The following is a 26,783-nucleotide window of genomic DNA, read 5'->3' on the forward strand; positions in this document are numbered from 1 at the left end:
ATTTTCCCCACAACAACAATCCTATGAGCTGAGGACAGTAATTTGCTCAAAGCTGGCCTTCATGGATAAGACAGGACTTGAACTCAGGATCTCCTAGTTTCTAGCCTGGTGCCTTAATCAGGCTAAAAATTCTTTAAATTCTTTTTTTTTTTTAATCCTTAAAACTTCGGACTTGTTACACTTGTCACATTCAGTCATTATTTGTAAAACATGATGGGCAAATAATATGACACTTCACCCACCTAGCCATTTTTAAATGCTTATTTTGGTCCTCGTTAAGTTTTGTTTTGAGCAGAAAGGGCGATATAAATTAATAAAGTAAGATTAATAAACATTTGGGAACAAGAGCAAAATGTTCTTTTTCCTTTGTTCTCAACACCTTCATGATAGAATGTTTAATTTAACAGAAGTAATTAGTAGTAAATTTTTACCAACGGTTCCCACCCCCACCCCAGACTAAATAGTATCATTTATATAGCCAAATCTCCCTGGCTTCACTTTTCCCCAATATATTTTTTAAGACAAGCCCCAAATAATCATTAGCTGTTTGGGAACCTATTTTGGGTCAGAAAAATAAAAATTTTATTTTATTTAATTTCTTTGTTACCTTCGTGCTATCCGAAGTAAAACAATTAAATTCTGTAATAGCTTTGCATCATACAGTATCAACCTTGTTAACTTTCAAGACTTTTTTCTGCTATGTATTAAAAATGGACTCTGATTAATATACATGTGTGTGTGTGTATCTTAAGAAGTTTTCAACCAAATGTCAAAAACTTCTGTCCAGTTGGGTTTGAGTTAAGCTGGGGCCATCTTCAGCAATAGGAACAGATACAACTTTTTCCTAAGCTAAAGTCTCATTTTATTGTAAAGAGGGAATTCCTTAGAGAATTATTTGTCCCTCATCTAGATAACTGCATGGCCTTTAGCATATTCTGTCCATACCCAATGAAATATATCAGTTGGTGTTGTAGTAAATAGCCCACCTACTCTTAAGTCCATTGGGTAGAAGTTGGAGATCTCAAATTCCTTCCTCGGAAGCCTTCGAGGTCTTTGCATTCTAGCCCTGCCTCTTGCTTTGGGAAAGCAACACCTGTTTCCTGCTGTACCATCCATCTTCCAGAGGTATCTTACTTGGTGGCTAGCTACTTAAACCTGGCACATGAGAAATAGAACCTGTGCTTCAATTCTGGTGATTAAAAAGTAAAAATGAAATAATTCCTGAGGCGTCAAGAAGCATTGCAAAATGAGGTCAAATGGACCATATCTCTGGGTCAGCTGTGAAAAGTTTGGGAGATTCCATTTCTGTTCTTTATTGATAGGGATCAAGTGCCAGACAAAGACACCAAGCCAAAATGTAGTGTGTGTGTTCATATGCTCTCTCTCTCTCTCCCTCTCCCTCTTTCTCTCTCTCTCTTGCTATTTATCTAAAGCAAGGGTGTCAAACTGGCGGCCCACTGGCTGGCTGCGTCACATGACATGCAGGCCATGCCCACCCCAGGCCACACCCACTCCGCGAAGGGGAAAAACATCACAAAACATCACGTGACGGCAATGTTACACTAAGACTTTGGCACCCATGATTTAAAGGCATCACATTTGTAATTTGTTTTCCATGCAAATACATTATCAAAATCCAACCAAGACTGCCTTAATTAACCATGCCCTGCTTAAAGGTACCAACCTAGGCAAACAATAGTTAATTATAACTATGAAACAAGGCAACACCATGCTACATTTTTTGGGAATAGCATTTAACTATCGATAGGTAAGATCTCAGTTTAAGCTTCAGACAACATACAAAAATGTGTTTAATCCAACAGGGAAATAGAGCTTTCAGATTTTGAGTCACAAGAGGAGAGAGCCATGCCAGCAAAGGGTGAAACTATGCTTGTTCTCATAATGCTATAAATAATAATTACAGAGAAACAACCACAATCCTTTTCAAGTTCATGGCACAATTGAATATTTATCTTGAGGAAAATTTGACTTCTGAATACCACTAGCATTAAATGAAGTGAAGGATGATTGTTTATACATTTTTAGGAAGGGTGTTTTGCAACTAAATGCCTGACTGATTTTTCTGTGGGAACTTCTAGCAATGAAAGAAAAATATATGATCCATTTCCATATTGCTGTCAAGATGGACATCGCCATATAGTCAAGCGCAGTGTACTTTGTTTCAGGGAAACCTTTGCTTTTTAATGAAAGTTACAGTAGTCTTTATGGATACTCATAGAAAATGTCTGCATTAAATTCAAAGAGATGAATAGCTCTTTCTTGAGATCCCACCATATCCAATGATACTGTATAGCAGGGGTGTCAAACTCGATTTCATTGGGGGCCGCATCGAGGTTGTTTTTGACCTCGAGGGGCTGGAGTGGGTGTGGCCAGGGTGGGCATGGCCAATTTGACATCACTCGGGTTGGTGGTGCCTGTGGTGGCCTGAGCGCTCTGCCAGCAAAAACGGGCTCCCGAGCTCCGTTTTCGGCTGCTACAGCCTCCTGCAACCTGCGTGCGGCCCTCCTGAGCTCCGTTTCTGTTGGCAGAGGCACCATGGGCCAGTCCTTTGCTGTTTCCAGATCCGCGGGTCAGATCTAAGCACCCTGTGGGTCAGATCCGGCCCCTGGGTCTTGAGTTTGACACCTCTGCTGTATAGGTTAGGAGTATAGATTTAGCTTACTTGGCCAGAATGAGGTTCCAGTCAAAAGGTTTAAAATGGGCCTGGTGTGAATTTGCTAATTGCCAGAAACTGTAATACTTTGCTAGCAGAAATAACGAGAATCCATCCAGCAGCTCTTCTGTGAACCTAATTTCTGGATTCTATCTCCAGTTCCCATACTACCTGATCTAGTACGGCTGACATTACCAGCTGCTAGGATTTTTATTTTAACCGTAGCCAGAAAGCCTAGCCTGGACCAATGTTCACAAATGGCAAGCTCAGTCTTGGTATGTGGGTTACGTCATTCTCAACAAACCAGAGGACACCAAGAGGCCTTTATATACAGTACCTGATGGCCACATTTAGGCTTTGAGAGCACAATGTGAGTGCTCATATAAAATGGCAGTTGTGGAGTCATAAAACTGCCATTTCATCAAGAAGGAATTTGAATGGGCTTATTCCATGCCAACCCTAGTAAACTACTTTTTATTGTCGTCTGTTATCATTGCTTCCCTTTGCCTTTTTTGGGGAAGGGAGGAATTGATAATATTTCAAATCAAAGCATTGGATTTGGGTCACTCTGACTCCCATTGTCTAATAATGCTTGGTGAACCATTAAAAGAAAAAAATCAAGTGAGCCTAAGCAAAAATTAAGGCTGGAAAGCAAGGATGACTGACACTGAATGATACAGAGAAGCTGAAGTTTGCCATCTTGCCTTTGTCTACGATAGATATGATGTGTGGCAATAAAGAATCTGTGGTTGGCCTATATTCATGCCCCTTTGGGAGAGAGCCTATAGTCTATATCCGTGATGGCGAACCTATGGCATGCATGCCACAGGTGGCACGCGTAGCCATATCAGTGGGCATGCCTTCTGGGCTCACCAGAAGTAGGGAAACAGGCTGTTTCCTGCCTCTGGAGAGCCTCGAGGGTGGTGGTGGGGAAGGCCTGTTTTTCTCTCTCTCCAGGCTCCAGAGCCTTTCTAAGAGTCTGGGGAGGGCGAAAATGGCATTCCCCACCCCACTGGAGGCCCTCCGGAGGCCGGAAATGGCCCATTTGCCAACTGGTGAGTCCCAGAGGAAGTTGGCAAATGGGCCGTTTTTGGCCTCTGGAGGGCCTCCAGGGGGGGTGGGGGAATGCCGTTTTCGCCCTCCCCAGGTTCCTAGAAAGGCTCTGGACCCAGGGGAGAGCAAAAAATGGGCCTTCTGGTCCCACCGGAAGTTGGCAAACGGGCCATTTTTGGCCTCTGGAGGGCCTCCGGGGCGCCTCTGGGGAGTGGGAAAGGCTGTTTTTGCCCTCCCCAGACTCCTAGAAAGGCTCTGGAGCCTGGGGAGAGAGAAAAATGGGCCCACCGGGCCATTGTGTGCCGGGAGCGGGGGGGGTCATGCGCACATGCGCGGGGTGGGGCACAGAATTATGGGTGTGGGCACACACTTGTGACCTCCCCCCCGCACTCCCCCCACTCCTGGCACGCGATGGCAAAAAGGTTAGCTATCACTGGTCTATATTATCTTCTCCATGGCTTATTCACATGACCTATGCTGTAATCATACGTATATTTCATAAAAATAAATAAAATGGTGATGCCTTCAAAAGAATTTTAACAAAGAAAATAGTTCCTTCTGGAACGTGGGCATTTCTTGAATCAATCCCTGGAGGTGGTTCAAAACTTTCCAGTTGGAAAAAAATAATTCTTGAAGGAGAATATTGTGAATATGCTCTCCTGCTAGTTGTTCCAAAGATGTTCATTCATATATTAGCATTTAAAAATAACATAATTATTATAACAATAAATACTGTACATTTTAAGGCAAAAAAATATTTGATGATCACACGAAGACGGCATCCTGCTCAACTGATAAAATTAGCTTCTAGTCTGATACAGATTATGCCACAATAAATCAACTAGTCTGTAGGATGTTGTGACCCGTTCTTTTTGTTGTAACAATCAGACGCATCGATCACAATGGAAGCTGTTTTAGGCGAAATCCTCTAAGTTCTGATCAATCAAATCAGCTAATGAACAGCCAGCATCAATATCATGACCTAGAATAAAATGTAAGGCTATTTTTCAAAGCCACTGCTAATGTATGATTAGCTAAGCAATGGATCACTTCAGGCTGCTAAAAAAAAAAAAGAAAGAACTATATTCAGAAAGAAGGAAGACTCAAACAATATCTAATACTGATCCTTCTTTTAAAAGAGAAAGTGAGTATGCAGCCAATTCAGCAAATAAGCATGTGTCCTAATTATTTGTCTGTTAGATTTATAACCTGGCTTTAATTTAGGAGCAAAATAGCATGCATAGCCCTCCCTCCTTCTGTTTTTATCCATAATAAGTCAGCGCATTGTGGAATTTTCTGAAAAAGAAAAGGAAAAATTACAATGGCCTTGTGCCATTCAGAGCAGTACAACAAACAAGAAATTCAAGAAATGCAGAGAACATGCAGGACGAGAAGAGCACCTACTGTACTTAGTTCTACCTGTCACACCATTGCAAAAGTCACAGTACGTAAATTAGCCGTTCAGAATGACAGGAAAGAGTTTTGCAAATTCTTGGGAGCAAGAACAGCAAGACTGAACTACAAATCTTTCAAGGATCAATCCAGAATCAATCTACATGGAAGATGACACTTCCAACTCTGGAAATTTTTAAGAAGAGATTTGCACATACTTTTGTCTATTTGCCAAAGCACCTGAAGGTAGGGCAAGGAATAATGGGTGGAAGATTAAAGAGAGATCCAACCTAGAAATATAGAGAAATTTCCTTACAGTGAGAACAATTTGCCTCCAGAAGTTGTGGGTGCTCCACCACTGGAGGTTTTCAAGAGGAGATTGGGCAACCGTTTGTTCTGAATGACATAGGGTCTCCTACTTGAGAAGGGGTTGGACTAGAAGACCTCCAAGGTCCCCCCAACCCTGTTAGTTTATGTTCTATGAAATAAATAGAATGAAGTGAACCAGGGGTGGGTTCTAAAAGTTTTTACTACCAGTTCTGTGGGCGTGGCTTATTTTGTGGGCATGGCTTGATGGTCATGTGACAATTCTTTAGGGTTTAGCAGAGGTACTGGTCTACCAGGCTTTTAACTGCTTGCAGAGCTGTACCGGTCTACTCATTTGTTTTTGGAGGCCCCGGTCTACCCATTTGTTTTTGGAGGCCCCGGTCTACCCATTTGTTTTTGGAGGCCCCGGTCTACCCATTTGTTTTTGGAGGCCCCGGTCTACCCATTTGTTTTTGGAGGCCCCGGTCTACCCATTTGTTTTTGGAGGCCCCGGTCTACCCATTTGTTTTTGGAGGCCCCGGTCTACCCATTTGTTTTTGGAGGCCCCGGTCTACCCATTTGTTTTTGGAGGCCCCGGTCTACCCATTTGTTTTTGGAGGCCCCGGTCTACCCATTTGTTTTTGGAGGCCCCGGTCTACCCATTTGTTTTTGGAGGCCCCGGTCTACCCATTTGTTTTTGGAGGCCCCGGTCTACCCATTTGTTTTTGGAGGCCCCGGTCTACCCATTTGTTTTTGGAGGCCCCGGTCTACCCATTTGTTTTTGGAGGCCCCGGTCTACCCATTTGTTTTTGGAGGCACCGGTCTACCTATTTGTTTTTGGAGGCACCGGTCTACCTATTTGTTTTTGGAGGCACCGGTCTACTCATTTGTTTTTGGAGGCACTGGTCTACCACCACACTGCCTTTTAACACTGATCAGCTGTAGGGCGGCCCTTTGAAGCCCTGCGGCAAGAGTTTAAACAGTTTTTTTCCTTCTAGCCGATCAGCTGGGACTCGGGAGGCAGCAATAGATTGGGGGCGGGGCCAAATAAAATGTAAGAATAATGTGGGGGGAGGGTGGGAGGGCCCAGCTCCCGAACAAAGAGAACCGGTTCGGTGACGTCATATCGTCACCGCTACCGGCTCGGCTGAACCAGGCTGAACCGGGAGGAACCCACCACTGAAGTGAACCAAGTCAAAATAAATAAAATGAAGCAGAAACTGTCAGGAGGTCTGCCAAAGTGCCTTCATAAGAGATGGGGCTAGCATAATGTCAGCAATTTCCTGGAGACAAATGAAAGAAGAGTTTAGCTGACAGACTTCAAGGAATCATCATTTTTTATCTTGAACACCAATTGCAAATGTGCGTGCTTATGAGTGCATGAACACCCATGCACACATACTTATGAAGCCCATCAACAGAAAAGAAGTTGCACCACAGCGTGGAAGATTCCCAAGGACTGTAAACTTAGCAATCATTGCCCAGTAACCCTTATCTCTTTTTCCCAAATCTGGGTCAAGGGCCTTTGCTTGTCAATGGATTGTTTAACTTGCAAATCAGCACACAGATTGGATATTGCATTCAACTCGATAAACAGATTTGAGCCTTTTATTATGTTCCTCTGCAAAGTCACACAGAATTTCGGAGGAATGGTTCAGTATGAACACTGACTGAAGTGGACATTGATTAAAGAAAAGAGTGAATTCCCCAATCTGATATCCCCACAAAAGGTTGGATTATAGCTCTCATATTTTTCTACAAACATCTGGGAATAATGCAGGTTTTAGTCCAATCTATCTGAACGGCATGAATCTGGGAAAGATCAATCTATCTCTACCGTTTGAAAATCTAAAGCCCAATTCTCCATGCTTACTGACACAACAGTGCCAGAACAATTATCTTCATGTTTATGTTGAAGTAAATTCTACCATGGTCAATACAATTTACTCCTAAAAATAAGTCCGTAGGTCATCAATATTTAGAAGTGTTCCAAAATCTGCGAATTGACTCTTTTTTTCTTTTGAAAATGACATTAATAGCATGCATGTGGATTTAAATGCTTCAAATTAGACTCAACATAGTTAAACAACAAAGAACAGAACCCCAGTTTCTGTCCCAGTGGAATGCCAACTCCCAAAAGTAGCCAACTTGTTCTATCTGATTTTGTAAAACCTCAGATTTAAATTCAAGAATATTGATTCAGAATATCTCAATCTCTTACACACCTTTTTCCAGGGAGCAGAAACAGTTTTTTCCCTGAACGCCATCACTCTGCTAAACAAATAATTCTCTCAACACTGTCAAAGTATTTACTAAGTCTGCACTACTATTAATCTTCTTATCCTTCCTATCACTCATCTCCTCCCACTTATGACTGTATGACTGTAACCTTGTTGCTGGTATCCTTACAATTTATATTGACCGTTTCCTAATATGATTTGATTGCTTATTTGTACCCTATGATTATCATTAAGTGTTGTATCTTATGATTCTTGACAAATATATCTTTTCTTTTTATGTACACTGAGAGCATATGCACCAAAGACAAATTCCTTGTGTGTCCAATCACACTTGGCCAATAATGAATTCTATTCTATTCTATTCTATTCTATTCTATTCTATTCTATTCTATTCTATTCTATTCTATTCTATTCTATTCTATTCTATTCTATTCTATTCTATTTAGATAAATACAAGTAGGAACATTCTAGCCAGCCAAACAGCTCTCCACCAGAATGATTGGACTTCTTTTCAAAAGAATGAGTGGGTCTCCATTCCAGTCTATTAGGACTGAAGCCTCAGACCATTATAATTAATAAGAGAGTTTAATAAATAAATTCTCATTTAGTAGCTTAATAAATAAAATATTGTTTAAAACAATTGGTTGTTTGGATAGATGTTCTCCTCCCAAATATGAAAGGATTACTGTTTCACATATATTTGAGACAAAGGATGTTTATGACAGAAAATTCATTAAAAAATGCTGTCCTATTACACAAACATGATATGATGTTTAGAGAAAAAATTTCTAGAATGTTGTTAGAAAGCTCAAAAAGAGAGGACAAAGGTCTTTATTAAATGAAAGCTTTTTATTCCTGTTCTTGAGCAGCTCCCAGATGTTTCAATGAGGCCGATGCCAAAGAACATTCCAGAAGATTGTCTCCAATGTGATCAGATCAAAATGAATCAGATGTGCATGCACAGAGAATGAAAAGGAAGTTAAACTTTAGCACTGGAACACAATTCCCTTTATCTCATTTGTGCAGCATTTCTCAAAGTAAAACAAACGGACACAAAGTTCAGTTGCGTTACACTCAGCATAAATGGAGAAAAAATTACAACATGCCAAGATAATAAAGGTTGTAATGCAATGCACACTTACATGGGAAGACATTTGCAGTGACTTCAGCTTTTTATAAGTTGACATATAACAGTTGTAAAATGAAGGTGCAAATTAAATACAAATGAGGTAAGATTTGTTGGAATTATTTGGATGAGAACATGATGGGAATGGATATCAAACCTGCAGATGTCACAAAATTGGTGGGATAATTAATACTCTAGAACAGGGGTCTCCAATCTTGGCAACTTTAAGCCTGGAGGACTTCAACTCCCAGAATTCTGGGAGTTGAAGTCCTCCAGGCTTAAAGTTGCCAAGGTTGGAGACCCCTGCTCTAGAAGACAGAAATAAAATTCAAAATTCATAGTAGGTTTGCAAAATGGGTTGTGAGCAATAGAAAGAAATTTGACAGACAAAAATCAAATGCACATGTAGAAGGAAGGATATGTGGACTGGCAACGGTACTTGTTTAAAAAAATCCTGAAGTTGTAGTTGATTATAAGGTGAATGTTGTTGGCAGCATTGTAGCTGCAAACAAGGCAAATGTAGTTACGTTATATCACCATAATACACTAATTGATACATTTTATTCTGCTTTGGTCAAATCCTACCTCAAGTTCTGGGTGCCAACATATCTTAAGGATTCAACAGTCTGGAACAGTTTCAAAGAAGGACAAAGAGAGGGAAGGAATTTTTTTTTTAAATTTGATTTATATGCTGCCCTTCTCCGGAGACTCAGGGCGGTTTACAATGCACTAAGCAATAGCCTTCATCCTTTTGTATATTTATACAAAGTCAGCTTATTGCCCCCACAAACTGGGTCCTCAATTTACCTACCTTAGAAAGGATGGAAGGCTGAGTCAACCTTGAGCCTGGCGAGATTCCAACCTGAAGTAATTGCAGGCAGCTGGTCTTAATAACAGGGTGCTTTAGACCACTGTACTAGCAAGGCTCTTTGAGAAATTTGAGAAAACTGAAGAGAGAGTGACCATCAAATGACATCTCTCTACATCTCCACTTGAGAGTCAGAGAATTAGGAAATGAAAGATCATCTTCCCATCCTGATCATAGTTATATTGATTTTATTGTTGTTGTTAGTCACATAGTCAGCCAGGTGTTTAGACTGGATTTGGTTTTTTTAACCACCTATCAAGTCCTTTCCAAGGACCTGGGATAGGCTGTTGTTTGATGGTATTAAAGCAGGAGTGTCAAACTCATGGCCCGCAGGCCGGATGCATCACACGTTGGGCACACCCACCCCCAGTTTAGCGAAGGGGGGAAAAGTCATGATACGTCACGTGACAACAACATGGCACCACAAGTTTGACACCCCTGATCCACACAGTCCATCGTCAGGAGATGTAAGCTCTTTCCAAGTAAAGCCACCATTTTCAATTGACTGGTGGTGATTTCGTCAATGCCAGTGTTGTTATTATCAATACTATTATTCTATGCACATCCTGTTGCAAGGTACTTCAACACTGCTCTTTTGATGCTCTTCTAATTGTTTAAGCTTTCTGTTGTGGTCCCACTAAATCCAGGGTATCAGATCAGGGAAGACAGTACTAATGCATCTTGCGCAGTGGTGGTTTGCCCGCAGTTTGGTCCGGTTCTTGCGAACCGGCAGTAAAACCAGTGGGAGGCTCCACCCTCCCACCCAGATGTCATTGTGGTCGATCTGCACATGAGCAGAAGCGCGCAAGCACGCAATCTCATTGCAAACCAGTAGTAAAGGTAAGTAGAACCCACCCCCGATCTTGGGACAAGGAAGAAGAAGGTTTAATTGCATTGCTTTCTGGAAATGCTCATTCTGCTAGGAAAACTGGGGCCAATATCACAGGGAAACATTTCAACATATGAGGTTTTGCAAGTATTTCCTTCAAGCACCACAACCTAAGTATTTCCTCAGTTTCCTCGTTCTTCGTGCACATATAAAAGTCATTGCATAATCATGATTTAAGCTATTAAATTGCACAATGGGTTTAGTGTGATAGCTTGATTGATGGTCACATTGTCCATAAGACACCTTCACTATAAACACTTGTAAGAAGGTATTACACCACAGAGGGCTGGATTTTGGAGCAAAGTTTAATTGGAACCACAGTATAAATTCTCCCTGTAAGTGTTCTGAATGTTAGGCTTCACCAGGGGTGAAATCCAGCAGGTTCTGGAGAACCGGTAGCAGAAATTTTGAGTAGTTCAGAGAACCGGCAAATGCCACCTCTGGCTGGCCCCAGAGTGGGGTGGAAATGGAGATTTTGCAATACCCTTTCCCCAGGAGTGGGGAGGGAATGGGGATTTTGCAGTATTTTATTGGTTCGATTTATTGGTTCGATTTATATGCCGCTCTTCTCCGGAGACTCAGGGCGGCTTACAATGCGTTAAGCAATAGCCTTCATACTTATGTATATACCTGCTTAGTAGGGCTTTTGCCCCCCCGCAAGCGGTGTTCTTTTTTATACAAAGTCAGCTTATTGCCCCCACAATCCGGGTCCTCATTTTCCCTACCTCGAAAGGATGGAAGGCTGAGTCAACCTTGAGCCTGGTGAGATTCGAACTTGCAATAATTGCAGGCAGCTGGCAGCTAAGTGCTATTTAACAGCGCTTTAGTCCACTGCTCCACCAAGGCTCCTTTTCCCCCAGGAGTAGGGACAGAATGGGGATTTTGCAGTAACTTCGCCCAGGAGTGGGGAAGGAATGGGGATTTTGCAGTATCTTTGTCCAGGAGTGGGGAGGGAATGGGGATTTTGCAGTATCTTTCCCCCAGGAGTAAGGATGGAATGGAGATTTTGCAGTATCCTTCCCCTGCCACGCCCACAAGCCACACCCACAGAACCAATAGTAAAAAAAATTGAATTTCACCACGGCTTCACCCCACTTGGGAAAGTTCACAAGACGTTAAGGAACTATAGATAGAAAGGATTTATTGAAGGTAACAGGAAGCCACAACCCAATTTCATCAATTACAACGATTCAATAATATATCTTACATAATGAAATAATGTTCATCCCTCTTTTGTTTTGTTTTCCTTTCTGCCTATGTGATGGATGACTTGGTACAACCTTCTGGGCTTCCTTCTGCCCTTTGCAGCCATCCAATTTCCTATCAATCTTTTCTCCTCCATTTTTGTTAAATAGTATCCAGTGAGCGGTCAATTATATTTATACGTCAGCAATTTTGCTATCCGTAAGAACTATTTATAGCAGGCAATACTCAATGCCTAGAACAGATCGATATAACCATAAGTGCATAATGGATTCTAATAGAAATGACCTTTAAAATAAATTCAGGGTAATTAAAAAGTTATTAACCTGAACATTGCACTTTTAAAAAAAAAGCAAACTTCAGAGTATGGTGCATGAAAGCAAAAAAGCAGATACGGAAGTTATGGAATCTCTTAGAAAAGTCCTGATTTAACAGAGATTAACAATCTAAATATTACTGGTAATTTAATCTCAGTTATTTTGCCAAGAGTATTTAAAGAATTTAAAGTAATTTTGTTATACAGAAAACCCAATTATTGAACGGTAAGAAATTCCAGGGTTTAGCACACATCCAAGTCAGGTTTCTTTTACAAAGGGATCCTTGGAAATGTTATGCCATATATATCTGTTATATATCTGTTTATAGGTACAGCAGCTGTGCATAGTGGAGGCCAAAAACCGGGTGTTAAAGCAAGTGGCTATCATAGGCGCTCAAGAATCCGATTTCTAGAGATAGGAGAACTCCAACGATACTTTAAGGCTTAATGAGACTTTTTCATTTGCACGGGTACATGCCAGAGGTGGGTTTCAGCAGGATTTGACCAGTTCTGATCAGATAGCATCTCTGACTGGCCCTGCCCCCATCTATTCTCTGTCGCCCGAGTCCCAGCTGATAGAGAAGAAATGGGGATTTTGCAGTAAACTTCCCCTGGAGTGGGGTGGGAATGGAGATTTTACAGTATCCTTCCCCTGCTATGCCCACCAAGCCACTCCCACCAAGCCATGCCACGCCCACCAAGCCATACCTACAGAATCGGTAGTAAAAAAATTTGAAACCCACCACTGGTACATGCCAATGTCTAATCAATACCGAGGGGCTAGCCTAAGTTCCCAAAAGTGGAATTCTTGCTTGAGCAACTGCTCCAGAAAAATATTGTGAAAAGAGTTGGAAGTTCTTTTCTCTGCAACCATGAAAGGAAACTCCCCCTCCATCCTATCTTCTGGTTCTTTAGAATTCCTACCCAACTCCTAACCCTATTATTCAGTGTTCTATGTTGGTATGTTCCCACTATCTTCCCAACTGTCCTAGCATGGCTGACTCAGGAATTCTGGGAGTTGAAATCCACAGGTTGTAAAGTTGCCCTAGTTCTGTGATGGCGAATCTATGGCACGCGTGCTGGAGGTGGCACGCCGAGCCCTCTCTGTGGGCACATGCACTGTCATCAGCTGCTCTTATGATTTCCGGCATGTGCATGCATGCCAGCCAGCTGGTCTTCGTGGGTGCCGGAGTGCCGGAAACCCAAAGATCAGCTGGCTGGTGTACATACGTGTGCTGTCCACCTGGTTTTTGGGTTTTCAGAGATCGCACAGGCCCCAGCCACCTGGTCTTCGCACGCGCTGGAGCGCCGGAAACCCAAAGACCAGCATGTGCACCGGCCACTTGGTCTTTGGGTTTCTGGCGCTCGGGTGCGTGCGAAGACCAGCGGAAACCCGAAGACCAGGGGGCCAGCATGCACATGTACACCAGCCAGCTGGTCTTCGGGTTTCCGGCACTCCGGCACCCACGAAGACCAGCTGGCTGGCATGCATGCACATGCCGGAAATCATAAGAGCAGCTGATGACAGTGCATGTGCCCACAGAGAGGGCTCTGCGTGCCACCTCTAGCACGCGTGCCATAGATTCGCCATCACAGAACTAGGGCAACTTTACGACCTGTGGATTTCAACTCCCAGAATTCCTGAGTCAGCCATGCTAGGACAATTGGGAAGATAGTGGGAACATACCAACATAGAACACTGAATAATAGGGTTAGGAGTTGGGCAGGAATTCTAAAGAACCAGAAGATAGGATGAAGGGGGAGTTTCCTTTCATGGTTGCAGAGAAAAACTTCCAACTCTTTTCACAATATTTTTCTGGAGCAGTTGCTCAAGCAAGAATTCCACTTTTGAGAACTTAGGCTAACCCCTCGGTATTGATTAGACATTGGCATGTACCAGTGGTGGGTTTCAATTTTTTTTACTACCGATTCTGTGGGTAGTAAATGTTCCAGTTTGGGCTCTCGGTGTCGAAAAAGTTCGCCATCACTGTCCTAGTTACTCACTCCTTTCTTACATGGTACGGTTGCCATCCCCTTGCTCAGCAACTGGTTGGAGGAAGAGTACTTTCCCCTTTTTCTTCTTATGCAAAAGACTCCAAAATGGTTGCAACCACCTAGCTACCATTGCTTTGCTCCCTTACCCTCCCTATGGACTAGCTGGAGGGATCAGAGTAGGGGGTAGGGGCAGCAGTGAGAATGCTCACATAGTTGTGGACTAGTGCTGCAGAAGGTATGAGAGATGAAGCTGCTGGCTCCTGTGGAAGACCCTGGAGATTGGAAGGGTAAACCCTTAACTGTTTCTGGAGGTGGAGAAAGAGTCAGAACCTCTCTCAAAACTATAGTGAGATTATTTGCAAATTACTGTGCTGAATGTTCATATCAATATAACACAAGTGTTTGCCTATCAGCTTGGAGGTACCAGAGCAAACCAGTCCAACAGGTTTGCCCAATGTTAAGAAGTTCCTATTCTGTCCAGTTACTAAATCTGGAGTGTTATTTCCCTTCCCACCTCCTGCCTGTCTTTTTCTTGTGGTAAATCTCTCTCTCTCTCTCCCTCCCTCCCTCCCTCCCTCTCTCTCTCTCTCTCTCTCTCTCTCTGTGTGTGTGTTTATCTGTCTCTCTGTAGGTATGTTTATATGTTATATTTAAGAATAATGCAGACAATCCCATAACAATTCCTTTTCCAATTTTACTCTGCCATCTTGTGAACCTCATGTTTTAGATGTGTGAGTTTTTAACCTTTGAAACATGCGCTTTCTCCTCCTTAAACATTATATTATCCAACCAGATTTGCGAACTAAGCAGCAGCAGAAATATTTTTGCCAATTTTTCCTGCAGTGAACTTAGCCCGTTATATTCTGGGAAAGTAAATATTGAATTATAATTGGCATGAACCAGAGTTTATGTCAACCTCATGAAAGCTTTTTTTTTTTTTTTACCTGATCTATTGTTGCTCCCTGGAGATCTTTTTTCATTCTCTTCATCATCACTGTCACAAGATATTGGCTGAACATCTAGCTTGTATTCCACTTGATTTACGCCACATTCCTGCTTTGTAAAGTTTCTCAGAGCAACCAGACGGTGATGGATGGCTGCATAGAGGGATTCAATGTCCTTTGTGCTGGCCTATGTGATAGACAGAAAGCATGGATCCATGAGGTGTTGTATTCCAGAGCACCAATGAAAAGGTGAACAAGCAACAACAACAACAAAAAAAGAACCATCTCCCACAGGGGTCTGCAACCTTAAATACTCAAAGAGCCATTTGGGCCTATTTCCCATAGAAAAGAAAACACCGGGAGCCACAAAACCTGGGTGGGCGTGGCCAACTCGATGTCACTCACTTCCACCAGTCACATGACCCCCGCCCCCCACTCGCCATGCCTATCCAGCCGGTCATTAGGGCAGAGAACCAGTTGTTAAAAAACACCGGGAACCACACAATTCTTTTGACATATCTCTCTCCTCCCACCCTCCCTCCCTCTCTCTCTGTATCTCTCTATATCTCTCTCTCGCCCCCGCCCCCTCTCTGTATCTTTCGGTCTCTGCCCTGGCCGCTTCTCCATCCCCTGCCGTCGCCCTTACCTTCTCAGGCCAGGCGAGGAGTGACTGGGAGGGGAGGGCGAGGGGTGGGGCCAGTCAATGGTGGGATCACCTGACAGGGAGCCACAGCAGAGGGCCCAAAGAGCCATATGTGGCTCTGGAGCCACAGGTTGCTGACTCCTGATTTAGCAAGAAGAGGAAGTGACTGACTCCTGAGTGATTCAGAGACTTTTAAGCAGCAAACTTGTAATGCTTTACAAGATCAAATTTTTTAAAAAATTATAGAGGAGACCCCCAAAAGAGCTTTAGTTTGTATGGATGACTCTATTAAAAATTAAAATTGATGCATTTGCTGCACTACTGTGCCTCATAACTGTTTGATGGGATTCTAATATTGTATTACTTCTCAACAGAGGCTGGGAAACAAATTTGATTTTGCAGGCCCTTAAGAGGGCCACTTTTTAAGAAAAACTGACTTAGAGCAACACAGCAAAACATTCCTTAGGTACTGTTAACCAGCTCTTAGCCCAAGAGATTATTTTAAAGAAAAGACTCTATTGTTAATTTATGTATTTTGTATACTAATTACCACTATTCAGGTTTTCCACAAAGCAGTTTTATGATATACAAACTGAGCAACAAGGGGTTTTACATATATTCTTATTTGTGTGTCTTATTGCTTCTTAAGTGAAGGCATCTGTACCTCCTTGCCAATATTTCACTGTCCCAAAAAAAAGGAAGGTCAGGAATATCTTGGAATAGCGTGCAAAGGAATGCTGCAGAATATTGATAAAAGTTCAGGAAATATCTTCTGGTTCAACTAATAGTTTTTTTAAAAAATGCCTTGAAAATCAAAGTGTAAATCAATTAAAATGGAAAACTTAAACTTCTTATCCTTTTCTAGGATCACACAATGTAGAATAGAATAGAATAGAATAGAATAGAATAGAATAGAATAGAATAGAATAGAATAGAATAGAATAGAATAGAATAGAATAGAATTCTTTATTGGCCAAGGGTGATTGGACACATAAGGAATTTGTCTTTGGTGCATATGCTCTCAGTGTACATAAAAGGAAAAATACATTTGTCAAGAATCACAGGGCACAACACTTAATAATAGTCACAGGGTACAAATAAGCAATCAAATCATACCAGGAAACAATCAATATAAATCGTAAGGATACAGCAACAAGTTACAGTCATACAGTCATAAGTGGGAGGAGATGGGTGATAGAAACAATAAGAAGATTAATAGTAATAGTAATGCAGACTGAATAGTTTGACAGTGTTGAGGGTTGATATAGTTTGACAGTGTTGATAATCAAAATAGTTTGACAGTGTTGATAATCAACATTATCAATGTTGATAAGTAGCATTATCATCACCACCACCCATCCAATGAATATCTCAGACCTTTGAATTGGGTATTTTCCAACAATTCAGATTTAATCCCAGAGTCTAGGAACCACGGGGTTCGTATTCTTACCTGTATTAGGAAAACTTTGACGGATCCATCCTCCAGATCTGTTGCTGTGATGCACGCACTCTTCCGGTTTGCTCTTTCTATCACCATCTGAGTCCACAGCTTGGTGTTAAGAATAAGCCTCATGCTTCCTTGATTTCGCATGACTGCAAGCATGAGAAACAATATCAAAAAAAGTAGGTGAGGAAATTGAAACATGTCAAACCCAAAGCAGATTTTTCCTAGCAATTTTGGGAATTTCCATAATCGTTCTCATGGGATGCTGAAGGGCTTCCGTTTTTTTTCCAGGGAGGGACAAAGAAGATTTTCTATAAGAATCTGGATTTAGCAGCCTCCAAAGTAGTTGCAGAAAATATATCTTTCTTATGTAAAATATACAGTAGTGGCCAAAATTGTGGAAACCTTTTGAGAAAAGTGTATTTTCTAAAACTAGCTAATAACACAACTTTTTTTTGGAGTAGTACCATAAAATTATATATCAATGGAAAGATAATTTAATCAAGAATGTAATGCAAGAACTTTTATGAAGAATTTGCTATTAGAGTAACAGTTATAGTATAAAGAAGAAAAGTGAAACACGTAGAAAAAACGATATACAAAAATTATCACCATAGAAAAAACGAGATATACAAAAATGATCCCGTCAGTTAATACTTAGTTGGGTAACCATTAACATGAATTACGGCCTTACAACGTCTTCCCATGAGTGAACCAAGTCTTTCAGTTCTGCAGCTGTTATAATGTGAAACCAAGATTGAATGATTGCTTCTATTAACTGGGTTTTATTGCTGGGTCGCTTCTGACTAACAAGTTTCTTTAGTCGGCTCCATAGATTTTCAATTGGGTTAAGGTCTGGGCTATTTCCAGGCCATTCCAGCAATGGACTATGATTATCTTGAAACTCCAAAAAAAGTGGTGTTATTAGCCATCAAACCTCAAAAGTACACATTTCCCCAAAGGTTTCCACAATTTTGGCCACTATTGTATATGTACATAACTGCATTGACCAATCACAGTAGCATAGCAATAGCAATTGCACTCATATAGTGCTTCATAGTGCTTTACAACACTTTCTAAATCTAAGTGGTTTACAGTTATTTATTTGGTTGATTGGCTCATTTGCCCTCCTTTTTCTTGACTTGGCCAGTGATTCTCTACAAACTTGGCAAACCATTTTAATTGTAAAATAAACCTGAAAAATATAACAATCCAGATCCAAGCCAGATGGGTTTAACTATGGTGAGAAGGATTAAGAGATGGAAAACTAATAACAACAGGACAGAATAACAGAGTTGGAAGGGACTTTGGAGGTCTTCTAGTCCAACCCACGGCTCAAGCAGGAAACCCTATATATTATTTTAGACAAATGGTTGTCCAATCTCTTGTTAAAAACTTCCCTAGGAAGGAAGGGCTCCCTAATGCTCAAGTTAGGACTTCCAAAAGGCTACTGTTTGATGTCGACAATCTTGACTTTTTAGTCTTTGCACTCGTCTTCAGAACTATGGTTTGAATCCTAAACAAACTGAGTAATTAATACTCATTTGATTAATTGTCAAATCTTTTTCATGTGAAAGCCCTGCTAAAATGTTTAAGTAAAGATTAAAATATTTACTCTTGGTGATATGTTTTTGCAAATGGGTTGCAAGTGGATTGTATGTGCACATCCTTTTAATAAGTGAGTTTATTACTTATTAATAAACTCATTTATTAGTGAGTTTATTATAAATGAGTACATGGGAGACCTCCAGAGAGTACCAAACTGTAAGATAGATTGAGAAGTCAAAGCAAATCCTAAAGAATAGCAGTGATAAACCAAAATTGGTTGTTGCCAGAAAAAAACTATATAGTTGTGTCCATATGATTCCTAGGAATTATTGATTCCTAGGAATCATATATATATGATATATACAGTATACTGTATATAAGCCTTACATTTATATATATAGAATTTCAAAATTAATTTTTACCCAGTCTTGACTGAAGCATTCCATGCTGATTGCTGGAGGTATCATTAAGTCTCAAACAGCCACTGCCTCTTTCAGTCCAGCATAATAGGGCTTTATTAAATAAAAAAAGCCTGCAGTTGATCTAAGACAGAGAAATCATCATCATTATCATTATTTCTATGATAGCAAATGTTGAATAACAATGGTCAACTGGCTTCTAGGCTATTTCTATAGTTGCTATCAATTAAAAGAAAGAAAACGACAACTAAATGATCTTAACTGAATACTGCACACTAACATTTAAAAAGAAGGGGAAAATAGAATTTCTTGTCAGAAATTGAAATAGATAATCTCTTCTTAGAGGAAGATGGTTATTAGTGAACTTGCAAAATTCTCATCTCCTTCTTGTTCTTACGGCAAGACTAGAAAAATCCTGCTGTACAGGATTAAAAAAAAAATTCATTTTTTTTAAAAAAAGGATTTCTTTTCTAAGAGCGTGTTTACTTAGCAAGCATGACTGATTATGCTAATCCAGTGTGTGAAAAAGCAGATTTCACTATGCAGATCACTAGCTGAATGATAAATTATATCCAGATTGAAGTTCATATGCAGATTCAGCTAAGAGGGTTTCTGCACATCTCCAGCCTAAGTCTAGTAAAAATCAGTGACTCTGTCTGTCTGTCTACTGTCAAAAGGTTGAGGGGGCAGCCCCTTTCCTGCTGACTCAGACAATTGGTTAACATAACATTTGATCTTTGACAAAAGCTTCCAACCTGGGCAGTTCTAACTGCTGCACTTGTAGACAACTGGATTAGTTTTATGATTTAGACAACTACAAAAGGATTTACATGGATATTGAAAATATGTTTCCTGAACATTATCTTGCCCAGCGTTGAAGTAATTGCTTTTATTTCCACCTGATTTTTCTAAAACAACAACACACGTACAAGACAGAAACATGTGAAGATATAATTAGGTAAAGGAAAAGGCTCCTCTTGCACATATGTGCTAGTTGTTCCCGACTCTAGGGGGCGGTGCTCATCTCTGTTTCAAAGCCGAAGAGCCAGCGCTGTCCAAAGATGTCTCTGTGGTCATGTGGCTGGCATCACTAAATGCCAAAGGCGCACAGAACGCTGTTACCTTCCCACCAAAGGTGGTCCCTATTTTTCTACTTGCATTTTTTACGTGCTTTCGAACTGCTAGGTTGGCAGAAGCTGGGACAAGTAATGGGAGCTCACCCTGTTACGCGGCACTAGGGATTCGAACCGCTGAACTGCCAATCTTTCGATTGACAAGCTCAGCGTCTTAGCCACTGAGCCACCGTGCCCTTAGAAGATATAATTGATATATAATAAATATAATAAGAAGATATAATTGGTCTTGTGTAATTTAGGACCCAAAATGAATTGGAGTGGCTTTGATGCTTTTTAGTGTTCATGGCTGTATTTCCATTTTCTTTGTCACTAGTTTGAAAAACAGTTTCCTGAGAAACTGTTCTGGAATTCAGATGACTGTGAAAATTGATAGTTACAATTAAATAACTTTTGAGGAAGCTATGTTTAAGAAAAAGAACAGATGACAGATACATCTATGGAGATTCTCAGTCATCCAGGTCATGGTTGTCCCAAAGGTGCTTTTTTCAAGAGGCAATTGGACTTTCTGGTTTTTCTTTGAAGACGTTTCGCTTCTCATCCAAGAAGCTTCTTCAGCTTTGAATTGAGCCCTTCCATTCTCCACCATCCAGTCAGAGCTGAAGAAGCTTCTTGGATGAGAAGCAAAATGTCTTCAAAGAAAAACCAGAAAGTCCAGTTGCCTCTTGAAAAAGCATCTTTGGGACACATGACAGATATGTTGCATACCAACTATTGTTAGTTCTCAACTTACAACCCAACTGAGCCCCGGATTTTGAACATAAGACATTGCGGTTGTAAGTTGAGTCACCATGTGACTGGACTCAATTTTTACAACAGTTCTTAAAATAGTCATCAAGCAATTCAGTAAGCACATTGCATGATCATAAATCTGAATCTAGCTTAACCAATGGGTGTTGTTTGCCAGTTTTTGCCAAAAAATGGCAAAAAGAGTTATAAAACATGATCATGTGACTGAGAGACGCTGCAATCAGTCATAAATGCAAACCAATTGCTAAATATCCAAAATCTAATCATGTCACTAGGGGGATGGTACAGCAGTTGTAGGTTTGAAGACAGGATGTAAATAACTTTTTTTGAGTCCGTTGCAACTGTGAATAACTGAATAACCAATAAGCAACTACAGTAGTTATAAGTTGAGGATTACCTGTGGTTACCAAATGAACTAAAATAAATTGCTGACACTAAAAGAGATAATATTCCTCATTCAGTAACTGCCTTCAATTCCCAAAAAATCAGCAGCAGGCCTAACTCCCATTGACATATCTGTTACAAAAACCATAAAGCTACTGTGTTAAATCAGTACATCAACAACTGTTCAGAGGGAGATATTATGGGAGCGACACAGCGCACCCTTGTAACACCTCTCCTGCACAAGCTGCACTGGCTCCCGGTGGTCTTCCGGGTGCGAGTCAAGGTGTTGGTCACCATCTTTAAAGCGCTCCATGGCTTAGGACCTGGGTATGTACGAGATCGCCTTCTGCCAACGATAGCCTCCCACCGGCCAATACGCTCCCACAGAGAAGGACTCCTCAGGGTGCCGTTGGTCAAACAATGTCGACTGGCGACACCCAGGGGGAGAGCCTTCTCTGTGGGGGCACCTGCCCTCTGGAATGAATTGTCCCCGGAGATGCGCACGATCCCCGACCTACGTACCTTTCGCTGTGCCCTTAAGACTCTATTGTTTCAACAGGCTGGGCTGGCTTAGAAAATGAATTTTAATTAGGTGTTTGTAGTTTTAAATTTTATAGGTATACATGGTTTTAATATGGCTGTACACCGCCCTGAGTCCTTTGGGAGGAGGGCGGTATAAAAATTTAATTAATAAATAAATAATAAATAAATAGATATACCTGCAATACATTGTGTTCCTCTTCTTCTCCTGTTGTAATTTCTATTTCCTCCAATAAATATCTTTGTGCTGTTTTGCTAGACAGGTAAGCAGCAGCTGATTCTGCTAGCGTTGAACCCTTAGCAAAATGAGGTGCTATTTCACAAGAAAATAAGGAAGAGAAAATGAAATTGCTATGGGAGGAAGGTCTTACAACAGTATTGAATATTATAGATATTAAATACATTATCTCCAAATTGACTTCAATTCAAAATGAGCTATTATTAACATGGAATTAGACACCTCTGTGGCAATGAAGCTGGTGAGATTGGATGGATTAACTGGTCTCTCTCTCTCTCTCTCTCTCTCAGGGGTGAAATTCACTTACCTTCCCTACTGGTTCGCAAATGTGTGCGCATCCACACATGCGCAAAGCCTTCTGTGCATGTGCAAAGCCTTCTGCACATGCATAAAGCCTTCTGCACATGGGCAGAGGCTGAAAATCATCGCAAAAAAGAGACATATGACGTCTGCACTGGTGGGCGGAGCTTCGCACAATTGGCCCTACCGTATTGCACGATCCGGAAAGAACCAATTGAATTTCACCCCTGATATACAGTGTTTGTGTGTGTGTGTGTGTGTGTGTGTGTGTGTGTGTTTGTTTGTTTTATTTTCGTAGGCCTTTATGTGTATTTCTCTTTAGCCAGGTTCTTCCTACGTAAACCAAGATTTTTATGCAGCCCTAATTCAGTGAAATCGCAATCCAAATTTTTCTTCAGGCAGCCAGCAAGCACCCTGTCCTTGGTCTCCCAATGGGCAGCAGGGTGCTTGCTGGTTGCCTAAAGGAAAAAAAAAAAAGCCTAGAAACTACTGGATTGTGATTTCATTGAACTAGAATGGCTAGAAAGAATTGCATATTCTTTCTAGCCATTGTACCTTTACAGGAAGGATATCTGAGAAGTGGGTGTGGCTCACCGAAGACGCCTTAAGAGGCAGAAATAGCTATCTGAGTCTCCCAGAGAGCAACACAGAGTTGCAGTTTGTCAGCAGAAAAAAGGCCCAGAAACTTGTGAATGAGATTTCACAGAACCTAGGGCTGTAGAACAACTAAGTTTACGTAGGTAAAACCTGGCTATATCAGGTTTTCGCGGGTGTTTGTATGTAGGTCTTTGGTTATTCGGGTCTTCTCCCACGTAAAATTGGAAGAAACAACACCTACTTGCCCATGGGGGAATGGTATGGAAATCTGGGGCACAGATGAGCTCCTTTTCACTGATATCCTTGGACTGCAATTCTGGGGATTTCTCAGGTTTCTAGAAAAATTGGAGAAAAATCTGATTTGAATTAATAGAATTAGGTCTGGAAAGATAACAAAAATACTGTGAGCGGACTTTTAAACATGTGAAAGGCATTGTAAATGTACACAGTGGCAGAGGCTAAGCTCGGCTCGGCTAAAATAGCATTAGGTAATCTGTGGTTCAGTATGTGAGAGAACTCAGACATTGTGTTAAATAATGTGCAGGAGGACATCATTATTAGTCTATAATATAATTTATTTGTTTTGGAACAGCAGGTTATGTGAATACATGACTGCGGTTTGTTTAACCTGTTCTTAAAATTCAGTCTGTTGCATGAACTAAGGCAGTAAGTGGCAGTCCCATGATTTCTCATACAATAGTGAGAAATGGGTACATTCCTATCCTGTCTTTAATAAAGCAAATTAATGTGATTTTATTTTTACAAATATCTTGCTATTTTATATAAGTCAAGTGGAAATTTTCTTTCAAAAATTAAATTTGATCCAGATTTTATCCACAGTAAATAGATTGTGGTGCCCTTTGACTCTAAATTTATTATTTATTAGAATAAAATATACTGTATTTTTCGGAGTAGAAGACACACTTTTCCCCCCTAAAAGGGGGTGAAAATTTGGGTGCGTCTTATGCACTGAATGTAGCCCCACCCACCCACTGGCCCACACTGAATGGTGTGTCATTCCCATTTCCTGCAGATCTGTTTGTTGGAAACACTAATTGAATTGGACTGACTTTTCAGCGCCTAATGGGATCTACTGACCACAAGGGGGCAATAGAGTGTAGATAAAAAGTTAAGGAAGTGTCCTATGCCCCTTTCCATCCCTTTGTTTTTCTCAGATATTTCATTACCAAAACTGGATAAGATCATCACTGCATTGTACAATGATAATGTTACCTAGTTTGGGTAATGAAATGTCTGCGAGAAAACAACCAAGTTTAGAGAGCACCAAGGACCCCTAATTTCAACCCTGAGCTACAAATATTCTCTTCTATTGGTATCACTAAGGATTGCCCAGGTGAGATTCCCACTCTTGGGGATCTTGCAATCAGCCACAGAACATTTCAACTCCAAACAATGTTGAAGATATGATTTGTTTAATAGCAACAGATGTAAAGAAAATAGCAGGTGAAATATATAAGGTGGGATTGGGCTATTACCTGCTGATTGGTGCAGCCGAAATGATTATTCAGAAATTTTTGAAATAAATATAAATTTTATTATTGGGTCAAATGCTGTTTAGATAGTATACTAAAATAAAATGATTTTTTGTAGCCTAGGAAAGAGCCAAACTCATAAGCAGTCAGTTTCAAACTGATAATTTATTGTCATTAAGAGTATTGCAAATATTATGAAATATATGTCTGAAATGACTGGACTGAGAAAAATCTCTCTTTAACTGTTATTTCCTGATTATCTAGATTTGAATTTAACAATGGGAAATGCAAATGACTATACCCTTCAAACTTAAATTCATTAATAAATTCATTGGTATTAAAGCATTCATTAATACTTACCAAAACTCTTTCTACTATATTTTCTCCAAATACAAAATTAGAATGCTCACTTTCTGAGACAGTTCTGTCTTTGGTTAATCGATTGCTTGAATAAAAAAAAAGGAATATGTATTTGTTTACTTACTTAATTACAAAAATATGTACATTGCTCTAAACCAAACAAGGCTCTAAATGGCTTATAAAATATTATGAACAGTGATGATAGATGAGAGGCTCAGATAGACAAATAGACAGTCAGACATCAGCCACTGTTCCTCCCGGGGTTATTTTTGACCCCATTTCAACCTGCACATTCTATTTTGTAACCCTGAGCTACCATACTGATTTATAGTAAGACCAGTTTATTCTAACCTTTACCTTGTTACTATTATGACCTAACTTTGAAAAGAGCTTTCCTTCCTTCCTTCCTTCCTTCCTTCCTTCCTTCCTTCCTTCCTTCCTTCCTCCCTCCCTCCCTCCCTCCCTCCCTCATGAAAAAAGCTCGTAAAATTCTCTCTATAATAATTCTATTAACTATCCAAGACTTGACCTTTGTTCTTTATGGTGGCATCCTTCTCAAATTTCCTTGTCTCTACTTCAAAATCTGAAAGTACGCCCCACTTTTCCAGGTTGTAAAGCGGCAACCCCAAATTATAATTCAAAATAATTGAAAAGGTTGACCAAATGACTGAATATTTCTTTCTTTCAATCATCATCATTTAAATAGATTTCAATTAACTTACTGCGTTGTGCTAGAGCTTGAAATCTGTAATGGGTGAGGAAGCTTTTGGGAGATATAGGCATCTTCAGACATCTAAAAATAATTCATTAAATCAAATTTCTTTCACGTGCACTCTAAAACACACAGACTGTGATAACCTCCCCGTCTGTTTTATTTTACCCACTACAACATTAGCTTCCAGAAGTAAGAAACCTGTATTGTTAAGTTCCCAAATTTGTCCTTTTCACAGGAACTATTTCTCCCAAAAAACAGAAAAAACAATTTTGTTGGATTTGGCTAACACATTTGCCTAACGAAGGCTTTGAAACATCCCAAAGGGGCTTTTCAACAGGCAGCTGGACTTCCTTGTTTTTTTTCCCCTTGAAAATGTTTTGCTTCTCATCCAAGAAGCTTCTTTAGTTCTTGGATGAGAACAAAACTTTTTCAAGGGGAAAAAAACCAAGTCCAGCTGCTTGTTTCAAAGCATCTTTGGAATATTTCAAAGCTTTCTCACATGAACTGAACTTCATGGCTGCAACAATAAGAACACGTACTCTTGATGGTGCATTATATTTTACCTGATTGTCTGTTTCATGATTCTCCTCGAGAAGATTTTCACCAGTTTTCTTTTTTTCTATTCTATATGTAGTCACCTGTGGCGGCTGCAGTCTGGCAGGCCTTAAAACCTCTCTTCGTCTGTTGCTCGCTGGAAGATCTTGAAAAATAAAATATAAAAAAGAAATTTAATTCATGCTATTCTTTCCTGATGACAATCTTCTTATATTTGGGTTTCTTAAAAGTTGCTCTTCCAAGTGAAAAAATAGAATTTTGTGATTGCTATAGCGCCTGGATATCTCTATTATTATTCTTCCTCAGGGACCATGGCAGCTAGATTTCCCTCAGGTTTAGCAAATATTTCACGGTTCTCATTTTCCGTGCACCATTTTAAATCTTTCATCTTTGAAGATATAGATATGTAGGATAGAAGTGATATACCTGCTTAAATCAAGTCTTATGACTCACGTCCACATGGATGTTTAAGCACTGAACTTTCATGCATCGTGTATCAGAATCGTCTGCCTGCCATACAGTCTATAAGGCTCGCACGCAAGGACACAGTTCTTGATAAGCTAGTTTTATGACAGATATCCGAAAAGCTATAATTGGAATAGAAAGCCAACAACGGAAAGCTCTAAAATTGAAATCATACCCAGAACAATCACAAGGT

At 40.4% G+C, this 26,783-nt stretch overlaps 1 protein-coding gene across 1 annotated transcript in view; it reads right to left on the minus strand.

Moving 5' to 3' along the window:
- Window positions 1-26,783, minus strand: part of RANBP3L (RAN binding protein 3 like) — a 52,777-nt gene that overhangs the window by 596 nt on the left and 25,398 nt on the right. The window contains exons 7-14 of the mRNA XM_034442390.3: window positions 26,134-26,270; window positions 25,578-25,648; window positions 24,856-24,940; window positions 23,244-23,337; window positions 22,047-22,180; window positions 19,064-19,184; window positions 17,100-17,242; window positions 15,007-15,193 (exon numbers count right to left, since the gene is read on the minus strand). Coding sequence (XP_034298281.1) covers window positions 15,007-15,193; window positions 17,100-17,242; window positions 19,064-19,184; window positions 22,047-22,180; window positions 23,244-23,337; window positions 24,856-24,940; window positions 25,578-25,648; window positions 26,134-26,270 — 972 coding nt within the window. The remainder of the gene's footprint in view (window positions 1-15,006; window positions 15,194-17,099; window positions 17,243-19,063; window positions 19,185-22,046; window positions 22,181-23,243; window positions 23,338-24,855; window positions 24,941-25,577; window positions 25,649-26,133; window positions 26,271-26,783) is intronic.

The sequence above is a fragment of the Pantherophis guttatus genome, chromosome 2 (genome assembly GCF_059756535.1).
Source record: "Pantherophis guttatus breed Tessera chromosome 2, ASM5975653v1, whole genome shotgun sequence".
NCBI classification, from domain to species: Eukaryota; Metazoa; Chordata; class Lepidosauria; order Squamata; family Colubridae; genus Pantherophis; species Pantherophis guttatus.